Source organism: Pseudochaenichthys georgianus, unplaced genomic scaffold (genome assembly GCF_902827115.2).
Source record: "Pseudochaenichthys georgianus unplaced genomic scaffold, fPseGeo1.2 scaffold_1702_arrow_ctg1, whole genome shotgun sequence".
NCBI lineage: Eukaryota > Metazoa > Chordata > Actinopteri > Perciformes > Channichthyidae > Pseudochaenichthys > Pseudochaenichthys georgianus.
Window position 1 is genome coordinate 15391 of NW_027262496.1, and position 11952 is coordinate 27342.

Genomic DNA, 11952 nt, shown 5'->3' on the forward strand with positions numbered 1-11952 from the left:
TTATTTGTACGCAGACTGAAGAGAGTGGGTTGGTTTGACGGTTTCCGGTTTATTGCAATCTGTGCAGAGTCCAGTGGGGTGCATGCCAATTCTGTGGAGTGTCTGCTTTAGTCCTGTGTGTCCTTAACCGTGTAATGACCTTTTCTTTTACATTACATTACATTGCATTTAGCTGACGCTTTTATCCAAAGCGACTCACAATAAGTGCATTCGACCAGGAAGACACAACCTTGAAGAAAACAGAATCATAAAGAACATCAGGTTTCAAAGAGCCAATCGTTTCAAGTGCTGCTCAACTGGCTTTAGATGAGCCAGTCCTTTTCTTCCCTTGGGCTCCTGCTTCGTCTTCTACCCCTGCATATTTCTGGACGCTGGAGAGATGAATTGCTGAGATATGAACATTAATAAAGTTTTTAACCTCTTAATGGTATTTGTATGTCTGTTGACTGTCTTTCTAACGATACCACAACATGAGCAAGGAGACTTCAAGTCCCCTACATTGCAACCCAACTAGAAAGTACAAAATATTGTAGACAATATCTTGCCTGCATCGGACTACAATATGGAAATAAATGAAGCCTAAATACAAAAGATAACTATATAAAGTTACATTAAAAAAATGGCTTTTAAATATGAATTATTTCACCCCCAAAAATGTGTCTTTACCCGCAATAAGGAACAAAGCACAGATATCTTAATGCTTTTATTTTTCAAACGGAACAAACTACTACTACAAAAAGTGTTTTTATTTTATTTGTAACAGTCATATCAAATAAAGCTTTTTTAACACATGGCAAAAACATGACAGCCACTAATAACAATAATCTACAAACAGCTGACACATCATAAAATACTATATTTCCAGTATATACAAATACATCTGATAACCACAAAATATCATCACTAATTTCTAAAACATGTTTGAGCTGAATATAAAATCAAGCCGTCTGCTGGCAGTGTGACGGTGAGTTAATATTACGACTCTTAACCGGAATAGATTCATATATCTCGGTTAATATTCAGAGAATCTACTAGAGCACGATTATAAAACGATAACAAAAAAATTAATATATATAATTAATCCCCAACTTCAAAGCCTAAGATTTGCAAAATAAAATGTAGAATTGTTTTTCTAACAAATGTATGGCTTTATAATCTCAGACTTTATTTGAATTTCTGACGGTGACACGTCTTCAGCTTTAATGTTCAAAAAGCTCTTTATGCTGCAGCACCTCTTTTCACCCTCTGTCTGAAACCAGAGCTGCTCTGATTGGTTAGCTGCCCGGGTCTGTTGTGATTGGTCAACCGCTTAGAGATGTCCCGCCTCTTAGCCTATCATGTGTTGGAGCGCTACCCTATAGGAGCTTGAGTGTGACATAGTGATGCGACGATGCTCCAGAAGTGAGCAAAGCAGAATAGGGCCTCTTTAAAACCGGCCGTCGTCTCGTGGAGAAACTGAAATGCTCCAATATGTTCATGCAGAGCTCACAGAAGTAACAAAAATATCACGAAACAGATTCAGACCGCTGAGACGACGTTAGCTGCTTTTAGGAAAGGCCACAGAATATAAATACAAAATATAAATAGACGTATCTGTTGATATGGTTTCACTCTGGAAGAAATACAAAGACTGCACGGCTACTTCAAGTCAAAGCGAGTTTCTGCATGAAACCTGAACACCGTGTGGCTTTAGCTACTCATAATGTCCAACTTGGTTGTAAATACGATGTTTGCGAACGTTTAGAGAACAAGTTCAACTGTAACGACAACAAAAATACAAAAATGTGAACTTCGATAGAAAAGACAAATCTATTATCCATCCCTATTTTAACTTGTAATTGTCTAAAGTTTCATTATTATTTGCATTTTATCATTTTAAATACATTACGTTGAGTTGATGAGTACATGTCGGAAAATCAAGCATATCTCGATCATCGGACAGGAAATAGAAATAGTCCGTAAAGTCGCTGAAACACTTCACAACCAATGAAACGGTGTCGTGCATGTGGCTGAAGATTTAGATGTGCATGTGTGCAAAAGGTATGTAGGAACATTTGGAAATAAGTACAACATGTGAGTTTTCTCATGCGATGATCCACACCACGAGGAAGGAGGAAAGGAACGTTCAAAGTTAGAGATGTTCGTGTCTCCTCTGCAGCGCTGCAGTCGCCACACCGTCTTTGGATTTCCAGTTCCCGATATGAGATGAGAAGCGAAGGCATCACGGTGAGCTCTTCAGGGATGCAGTCTGTCCTTCAGAGCCAGACCTGGGTTCACAGAGTCAGGAAAGCCCCAACGGACTTCCAGAATGGCTTCCGGGTATCACAGCACAAATGCCAGAAAGGACACTTGAGAGAGGCTTCCCATTGGCTGCAGATAGACATCGCCATGTTGTCTCTGATGTGATCAGGATGTTGTCATTTGTTAAACAGCAGCTTCTCTTAGCTTTTACACAATGAGACCAACGTCGTCCTGTTGGGTCATCTTACTGAGGAAGTAACCACCCCTCCGTCCTACGGTCCACATGGAGCCCACCTATGAATGCTCCTGAGCCACACCAGGAGGCCTCTCTCTTCACTGGTATACCCTCCCCCAGGTTAGCTGTACCGCATGTCCATTTGGTTTCATATGTGCAAGACGATGCACTTCGACATCGTGATCCAGCCTCGTGGGTCTCTGGAAAGCACTTTGTGACCAGATCCCTTTAGATCCCTCCGATTCAGTGTCAGGGTTTTTGCAGCCGGTTTCCGGCACTCGTCATTAACTAATGTACATTTAGGAGCTGCAGCATTACATAGGACATAAAGCAAGGCCTGTACCGTGGCGTGTGGAGATACCGTGTTCAGAAAACTAAGAATCAGGGTTGTGCTACCATCTGTCTCGGAGTCTTTCATTTCTTGGTGGATTTGTCGATAATGTTTCCGTAGTTCTTTAAATCTAATGGATGACTTGCTCTTCGTTGTAATCTTTTGCCACGACAAAGGATATGCATTATTTGAGGGCTGATTTCCTGCTCGTAGAGAACTGATAAAGAATTGTCTTGCAGCTGCAGTTGAATAATTACTTTTACTTTCTCGTACTCTTTTGCCGAAACAAAGATCGCGTATGTGTTACCATCAGACCTTTAGGGCTAATGTCCTTCTCTTAAAGACATCATAGTCAATTTTCTTGCAGCAATATATTGGACAAGAAGTCTCGAAGCAACACACAGGACACAAAGCAAGCCTGAACTGTGTGAGCGACTGCTGATGGACGGACATACCCAAAGTTCAGCTGCAGCCGAACAAGGACTCAGGCTGTTCTCGCTTCAAAGAGACTCTGAGCATTTCAAAGCGTCTTTGCTTCAGCTCTCTGGAATCTGGACGATGACTTTCCGCACGTGTAAAAGTCATCCTGGTCAGTTTGGACCAGGACTGCTTCACGCTGAGATGTCTAGGACGTATTAGCAGATCTTGGCCCTGGTCTTGGAGACAGTGGCGTGAACAGGTGGTTTGTCTCGTCCTTGAACGACCTTAGTCTCCGAACTCTCAGGTGTTCTGGTATCTCAGGTTTCGAACACATACGATTAGCGAGATCTCCCTCTGCTGCCTTTTCCACACGTGGTGCTCGTCTCGCTTTGTGGCTTCAAAGCATTCAGGGTTTCACTCCCACAGAGTCCAGCAGCGCTTTTAAAACCACTCAGAGGTGCATGTCGATCTGGTGAGAAGTCGTCTTCTCTCAGGAGTGGACCTCGCTGGCAGGTGTACGCTTTCTGAACCGTACTGGACTAAAAGTCGTAGTCCCAGCCGGAGACGTCGTCCGGTGGAGGCTCCTCTGTGTCTTCAGGGAAACTGTCAAAGTTACTGGTGTCGGTTGGAGACGAAACCTGGAAAGAACAACGAGGAGTCAGACACCTCAAACACGGCAGACTGGAAACCAGTTGAACTCTGACGGCCGTGCACTGGGCACCAGTTACACCAGTTACACTCACATCAGGTGCGATGGGCGGGGTCAGCGTTCCTTTCCTGAGACCCTCCCAGTTAAAACCTTCAAACCACCTGAACACAGAGACACAGAGTGTTATGTTTGAGTGAGAGCGGAAACAGCCAATCAGGTGCTGGCAGTCTTACTTGTGCTTCTGGATGTCTTTGACGCCGTTCTTCAGGTTTCCCAGCCTCTCCGAGGGGTTATCTCTGAGGACACACATCGAGTTACTATGGTGACGGAAACTGAATTCTGACCCCCTTTAGCTGCAGACCCCCTTACCTACAGACCCTCCTACCTACAGACCCTCCTACCTTCAGACCCTCCTACCTACAGACCCTCCTACCTACAGACCCTCCTACCTACAGACCCCTCCTACCTTCAGACCCTCCTACCTTCAGACCCTCCTACCTTCAGACCCTCCTACCTTCAGACCCTCCTACCTTCAGACCCTCCTACCTACAGACCCTCCTACCTTCAGACCCTCCTACCTTCAGACCCTCCTACCTTCAGACCCCTTTACCTACAGACCCCTTTACCTACAGACCCTCCTACCTACAGACCCTCCTACCTTCAGACCCTCCTACCTACAGACCCTCCTACCTACAGACCCTCCTACCTTCAGACCCTCCTACCTGCAGACCCTCCTACCTTCAGACCCTCCTACCTGCAGACCCTCCTACCTACAGACCCCTTTACCTACAGACCCTCCTACCTACAGACCCTCCTACCTACAGACCCTCCTACCTTCAGACCCTCCTACCTTCAGACCCTCCTACCTTCAGACCCTCCTACCTTCAGACCCTCCTACCTTCAGACCCCTTTACCTACAGACCCCTTTACCTACAGACCCTCCTACCTACAGACCCTCCTACCTTCAGACCCTCCTACCTACAGACCCTCCTACCTACAGACCCCTTTACCTACAGACCCTCCTACCTACAGACCCTCCTACCTACAGACCCTCCTACCTTCAGACCCTCCTACCTGCAGACCCTCCTACCTACAGACCCCTTTACCTACAGACCCTCCTACCTACAGACCCTCCTACCTACAGACCCCTTTACCTACAGACCCTCCTACCTACAGACCCTCCTACCTACAGACCCTCCTACCTTCAGACCATCCTACCTTCAGACCCTCCTACCTACAGACCCTCCTACCTACAGACCCTCCTACCTACAGACCCTCCTACCTACAGACCCCTTTACCTACAGACCCTCCTACCTACAGACCCCTTTACCTTCAGACCCTCCTACCTACAGACCCTCCTACCTACAGACCCTCCTACCTACAGACCCCTTTACCTACAGACCCTCCTACCTACAGACCCTCCTACCTACAGACCCCTTTACCTTCAGACCCTCCTACCTACAGACCCTCCTACCTACAGACCCTCCTACCTACAGACCCCTTTACCTACAGACCCTCCTACCTACAGACCCTCCTACCTACAGACCCCTTTACCTTCAGACCCCTTTACCTTCAGACCCTCCTACCTTCAGACCCTCCTACCTACAGACCCCTTTACCTTCAGACCCTCCTACCTACAGACCCTCCTACCTACAGACCCTCCTACCTACAGACCCTCCTACCTACAGACCCCTTTACCTACAGACCCCTTTACCTACAGACCCTCCTACCTACAGACCCTCCTACCTACAGACCCTCCTACCTACAGACCCCTTTACCTACAGACCCCTCCTACCTACAGACCCCTTTACCTACAGACCCTCCTACCTACAGACCCTCCTACCTACAGACCCCTTTACCTACAGACCCCCTTTACCTACAGACCCTCCTACCTACAGACCCCTTTACCTTCAGACCCCTTTACCTTCAGACCCTCCTACCTACAGACCCCTCCTACCTACAGACCCTCCTACCTACAGACCCTCCTACCTACAGACCCCTTTACCTTCAGACCCTCCTACCTACAGACCCTCCTACCTACAGACCCCTTTACCTACAGACCCTCCTACCTACAGACCCCCTTTACCTTCAGACCCTCCTACCTTCAGACCCTCCTACCTACAGACCCCTTTACCTACAGACCCTCCTACCTACAGACCCTCCTACCTACAGACCCTCCTACCTTCAGACCCTCCTACCTACAGACCCTCCTACCTGCAGACCCTCCTACCTACAGACCCCCTTTACCTTCAGACCCTCCTACCTACAGACCCTCCTACCTACAGACCCTCCTACCTACAGACCCCTTTACCTAGAGACCCTCCTACCTACAGACCCTCCTACCTACAGACCCCTTTACCTACAGACCCTCCTACCTACAGACCCTCCTACCTACAGACCCTCCTACCTTCAGACCCTCCTACCTACAGACCCTCCTACCTACAGACCCCTTTACCTACAGACCCTCCTACCTACAGACCCCTTTCCCTACAGACCCCTTTACCTACAGACCCTCCTACCTACAGACCCCCTTTACCTTCAGACCCTCCTACCTACAGACCCTCCTACCTACAGACCCTCCTACATACAGACCCCTTTACCTACAGACCCCTTTACCTACAGACCCTCCTACCTGCAGACCCTCCTACCTACAGACCCTCCTACCTACAGACCCCTTTACCTTCAGACCCTCCTACCTACAGACCCTCCTACATACAGACCCCTTTACCTACAGACCCCTTTATCTACAGACCCTCCTACCTGCAGACCCTCCTACCTACAGACCCCTTTACCTACAGACCCTCCTACCTACAGACCCTCCTACCTACAGACCCTCCTACCTACAGACCCCTTTACCTACAGACCCCCTTTACCTTCAGACCCTCCTACCTTCAGACCCTCCTACCTACAGACCCCTTTACCTACAGACCCTCCTACCTACAGACCCTCCTACCTACAGACCCTCCTACCTTCAGACCCTCCTACCTGCAGACCCTCCTACCTACAGACCCCCTTTACCTTCAGACCCTCCTACCTACAGACCCTCCTACCTACAGACCCCCTTTACCTAGAGACCCTCCTACCTACAGACCCTCCTACCTACAGACCCCTTTACCTACAGACCCTCCTACCTACAGACCCTCCTACCTACAGACCCTCCTACCTTCAGACCCTCCTACCTACAGACCCTCCTACCTTCAGACCCTCCTACCTACAGACCCTCCTACCTGCAGAGCTTCTTGATAAGGTTGGCAGCGTTCTTGGTGATCTTCTTGGGGAACTCGATCATGTCGATGCCTCTCAGAATGACGTTGTAGGTCTTCATTGGGTCTGGAGCCGAGAAGGGCGGACTGCGGACACAGAGAGACGCTGAAGGACACTGGACGGTAACATTTACTCGACTACGTTCTGCCCCCCCCTCTGCGAGCGTCCTCACCTGCCGGTCAGCAGCTCGTACATCAGGATGCCCAGAGACCAGTAATCTGCGGAGACATCGTGGCCCTTGTTGAGGATGATCTCCGGGGCCACGTACTCCGGCGTCCCGCAGAACGTCCACGTCTTCTTACAGAACCCGATCTTTTTGGCGAAACCAAAATCCACCTGGGAAACAAATGAATGAATCAAGCAGGTCTCTTCTCTTCTCCTACCTGTAGATTTGTTTTCAGAGGTGTCATGGCACATATTCTGTTGCACTGTTTTTGGCGCCACCTTTTGGTCATTCGTCGTGAATGGTTGGTATTTTCTGATTGGTTTGCCCAGGTCATCGGGGAAGGAAGGCAGCGGTTGGACAGTTCTGGGACACAAACAATAGAGCGGTGCAGCGACGAGTCCTAAAACCAGGAAGTGAGTCAGCATTCCCCCACTTCCTGTCCCCTGGTCTCAGAGCCAATGGGATCTCTCCGTAGGGTTTAGGAAACTATCTGAACTAAGGTCTGAGGTCAGTAACCCCACTGGTGATCCCTGAAGAGTGGACGTGTCTGAGAAACGATGGTTGTTACCAAGCGGCTGAACAGGACTACAGAAGTCGTGGAGGCCGTTGTACGTCATTACGCCGAACACGTGAACACTCCTCTGAGTTAGTTTCTGTTCTGCTTGAAAGCCAGTCCCTGCCTCCTTCAAAGTGTTCAGACACTTCAACTCGTTCCATCTAGAATCTGTGTTTGAATCTGGATCTGAAGTCGGCGTGGCGTTGAAGTCGTGCTGCTGGACTCGCTGTGGCTCCTTTGTAGCATCACGTTAGCATGTAGCTTCTGGACATTAGAGTTATGATCCAACATTATTCTTTCCTAAACCCTCTGGAGGAACCAGCAGCCTCCTTCCGGGTGAACGCGTCCTCCCTGCACCGCTCTATTGCTCATGTGGCTTGGGAGAAGGACTCTCTCAAACTTGTGCCTTGGAAGCCTTTCTCTTTGTCTAGAATGACTTTACATATTAAACCTGTGTTTGAAATAAATAGCGAACTGTTGAAGCAGCTGAAGGGAAATGTGTGAAGTGCATGGAAGCTGTGTGAGCAGATGTCTTTGTGCTTTATTCTTCAAGCAAGTTGTAAAACATTGTATTTGTCATTTTGTTTCAGTTTCACAAAAAGATATGGAATGGATGGAAAGAGAAGACTAAAGACTTCAGTAAGCTGTCTGAACTGCTCTGGTGTCGGACTCTCCTTCTGACACACTTGTTCTGCTCTCCCCGACCTGCGTCTACAGAACATATACTTGTTCTGCTCTCCCCGACCTCTGCGTCTACAGAACATATACTTGTTCTGCTCTCCCCGACCTCTGCGTCTACAGAACATATACTTGTTCTGCTCTCCCCGACCTGCGTCTACAGAACATATACTTGTTCTGCTCTCCCCGACCTGCGTCTACAGAACATATACTTGTTCTGCTCCCCCCGACCTGCGTCTACAGAACATATACTTGTTCTGCTCTCCCCGACCTGCGTCTACAGAACATATACTTGTTCTGCTCTCCCCGACCTGCGTCTACAGAACATATACTTGTTCTGCTCTCCCCGACCTGCGTCTACAGAACATATACTTGTTCTGCTCTCCCCGACCTGCGTCTACAGAACATATACTTGTTCTGCTCCCCCCGACCTGCGTCTACAGAACATATACTTGTTCTGCTCTCCCCGACCTGCGTCTACAGAACATATACTTGTTCTGCTCTCCCCGACCTGCGTCTACAGAACATATACTTGTTCTGCTCTCCCCGACCTGCGTCTACAGAACATATACTTGTTCTGCTCTCCCCGACCTGCGTCTACAGAACATATACTTGTTCTGCTCTCCCCGACCTGCGTCTACAGAACATATACTTGTTCTGCTCTCCCCGACCTGCGTCTACAGAACATGCATCAGGGACGAATAAGAGGAGACGTGTAATTACTATCTTGGCGTAGCCCCGGCTGTCCAGGATGAGGTTTTCAGGTTTCAGGTCTCGGTAAATGATGCCTTTCGCGTGCAGGTAAGCGAGTGCCTCCACGACGCAGGCCGTGTAGAACCTGGTGGTCGAGTCTTCGAACGAACCTCTGGAAAACACAACGGGAGAGGAACTGTGAGGCGCTGACGGATCCGTCTGGACCCTTCAGGAGTCTCACTGCGCTGAGGGTCCAGCTTCTAACCCAGAGACACAGGTTAAATATGAGAGATTGATGTGTACCTGTCTCTGAGAATCGTCCACACCTCTCCGCCCAGACAAGCCTCCATCAGCATGTACAGATATTTACTGTCTTTAAAGGTCCGGTACAGCCTGCAGTTACAGAGAACAAACATCATTCATCTGCAGACACAAACACGAGGTTCGCTGTTAGAAGGTATTTGATGTGTTATCTATTTATTTCATCTGTATTTAATACAATAGCCGATATCACGGTCCTCCTGGTTTCTAATTGTTCACCAGGGGAAGTGAACACAGTATAACTGCGGCTCAATAACGTTTTATTCAACTCTTCTATATTTAATTGTGGTATTAGCTGCCAGACACCAACAAGGAGAAGCTTTTATTTTGAAATCCAGGAGCAAAGAAACACGTTTCAAATTTGAGTTTATATTGTTTTGAAATGTGTTCGACTTTAGGAATGATCTGAGTACAAAGTAACGTAAAGTTGGAAAACATTCCTTCGTACAAGATGTTAAAGTTCCTAACACAATGAATTATACATCATATATAATATATATAGTTAGAGATAAATGGACCGGTTATGCAGATGAAGATAAGATGGAGCTTTATTGATCCCCGTGGGGAGATGCAGGATGAAGACGATGAAGACGATGCTGTGCTGACCTGACGATGAAGTCGCAGTGCGCCTCGGTCATGATGTGCTTCTCAGAGCGGATGTGCTCCTGCTGCCTCGTGTCCACGATGTGACGCTTCTTCAGGATCTTCATCGCAAACGTCTTCGCCTCGTCGCTCTTCAGCTGCACCTGAAGAAGAAGAAGAGCAGACAGGAAGTCAGCGCCACCTGCACAGGAAGTAACACACACTTATCTTTACGGACTTTATTGATAACATCTAAGGTTAATACAATACATGATTTAACAACTAAAAAGAATGATAAACAGTTTATAGGAACACACACACACACACACACACACACACACACACACACACACACACACACACACACACACACACACAGTGTTGTTTATAGAGAATGACACACTCCTCTATTTCTGGACTCGTCTCTCGTGTCAGTAAATATGATGCAACAGCTGGTTAGCGCAGCTTAGCATAGTGAATAGAAACGGAGGGAAACTGCTAGCATAGTAAGTAAAAAGCTTAAAATATCTCCAGATGCATGCTGGGAGACCCACTGCGGGGATTCCTTCCTGTTTTTGGGCAATCCCTTTGCAGGGTCCCCCCAGAGAAACCCACCCCCCCCCCATTGCACCACTGCTTATGTACACATACAGTTGAACACATATTGCATCCGATGCAATGAAAGGAAGCCGTGGTCATTAAACTGATGAACTACTTAATAAGACTTTCCTGGAGATGAAGAGGAGACTCTGATCACATGAGGACCGGTCTCCAATTACCTGCAGTGATAGTGGAAAGTTACTGCAAATAGCCCACACACACCTAGACACACACACACACACACACACACACACACACACACACACACACACACACACACACACACACAATGTCTGAAGGCTCACAGTCACGTGAAATGTCGTGAAAGCGGATTCAACCTAATCTGAAGATGGAAATTGAATCGTAAGTAAAGCTCGTATAAACGACCCTGAACTGGTTTCAAACCGGTCTGGAAACAGAAATGATAATATACGATAACATCGAACTTTCTATAGCTTTCTATTTTATAATCTGACCATCTCGACGCGTCCGAAGCCTCCGACCCCCAGCGTGTCGATGATGTTGAAGTCGGTCAGCTTCAGGCTGGAGAAGAAGGCGTTCTCCGCCTCGTACCTGGAACACACACCGGACACAGATATCGATCATAGAACTCAGGACAGTCTAAGAGATGCAGCCTCGTAGATCCAGCAGGTACAGGTAGGTTTAGGGCTTCAGTACTCACAGGACAGTGCGCCTTTACTCTTAGAGAACTCGTCTATTGCACACGTTACAGTTTGAGTGAATATACAGTATCTACTTTAATCATCTTCATTCGGTACCTGCAGCATTTCACGACGTGGAAGAAGGGGAACTTCTTGGAGGTGTGGATGGAGAAGGAGGTGATGGGGGAGGATGGAGCTCTCTGCCGCCTCAGCGGGAGGGGAGGCAGCTCCCTCATCTCTAAACTGTTCGATCAGAAAACACCTCGTTCTTCCTCCCACTCTTTAGTCCAGTTCTCCACCGGAGAGACGATAACTCCTCCCACTCTTTAGTCCAGTTCTCCACCGGAGAGACGATAACTCCTCCCACTCTTTAGTCCAGTTCTCCACCGGAGAGACGATAACTCCTCCCACTCTTTAGTCCAGTTCTCCACCGGAGAGACGATAACTCCTCCCACTCTTTGGTCCAGTTCTCCACCGGAGAGACGATAACTCCTCCCACTCTTTAGTCCAGTTCTCCACCGGAGAGACGATAACTCCTCCCACTCTTTAGTCCA

At 47.9% G+C, this 11952-nt stretch overlaps 1 protein-coding gene across 1 annotated transcript; it reads right to left on the reverse strand.

Moving 5' to 3' along the window:
• Positions 1 to 722: 722 nt before the first annotated feature.
• LOC117441468 (cGMP-dependent protein kinase 1-like) lies at positions 723 to 11634 on the reverse strand. The gene is made up of 10 exons (XM_034077553.2): positions 11516 to 11634; positions 11213 to 11309; positions 10161 to 10300; positions 9537 to 9626; positions 9264 to 9405; positions 7313 to 7476; positions 7104 to 7226; positions 4110 to 4172; positions 3971 to 4037; positions 723 to 3865 (listed from the first exon to the last, which is right to left on the reverse strand). The coding sequence occupies exons 1-10, from the start codon at positions 11632 to 11634 to the stop codon at positions 3767 to 3769; spliced, it is 1104 nt and encodes a 367-aa protein (XP_033933444.1). The 3' UTR covers positions 723 to 3766.
• Between the last annotated feature and the right edge of the window lie 318 nt (positions 11635 to 11952).

Bases quoted from the DNA above. Each gene is read 5' to 3' on its own strand.
- LOC117441468 (XM_034077553.2), bottom strand. From the start codon at position 11,634: ATGAGGGAGCTGCCTCCCCTCCCGCTGAGGCGGCAGAGAGCTCCATCC. The intron at 10,301-11,212 runs GTCAGATTATAA...CTTCTTCTTCAG, and splicing joins GCTTCGGACGCGTCGAGATG to GTGCAGCTGAAGAGCGACGA. The intron at 9,627-10,160 runs GTCAGCACAGCA...CTGTAACTGCAG, and splicing joins CACTGCGACTTCATCGTCAG to GCTGTACCGGACCTTTAAAG.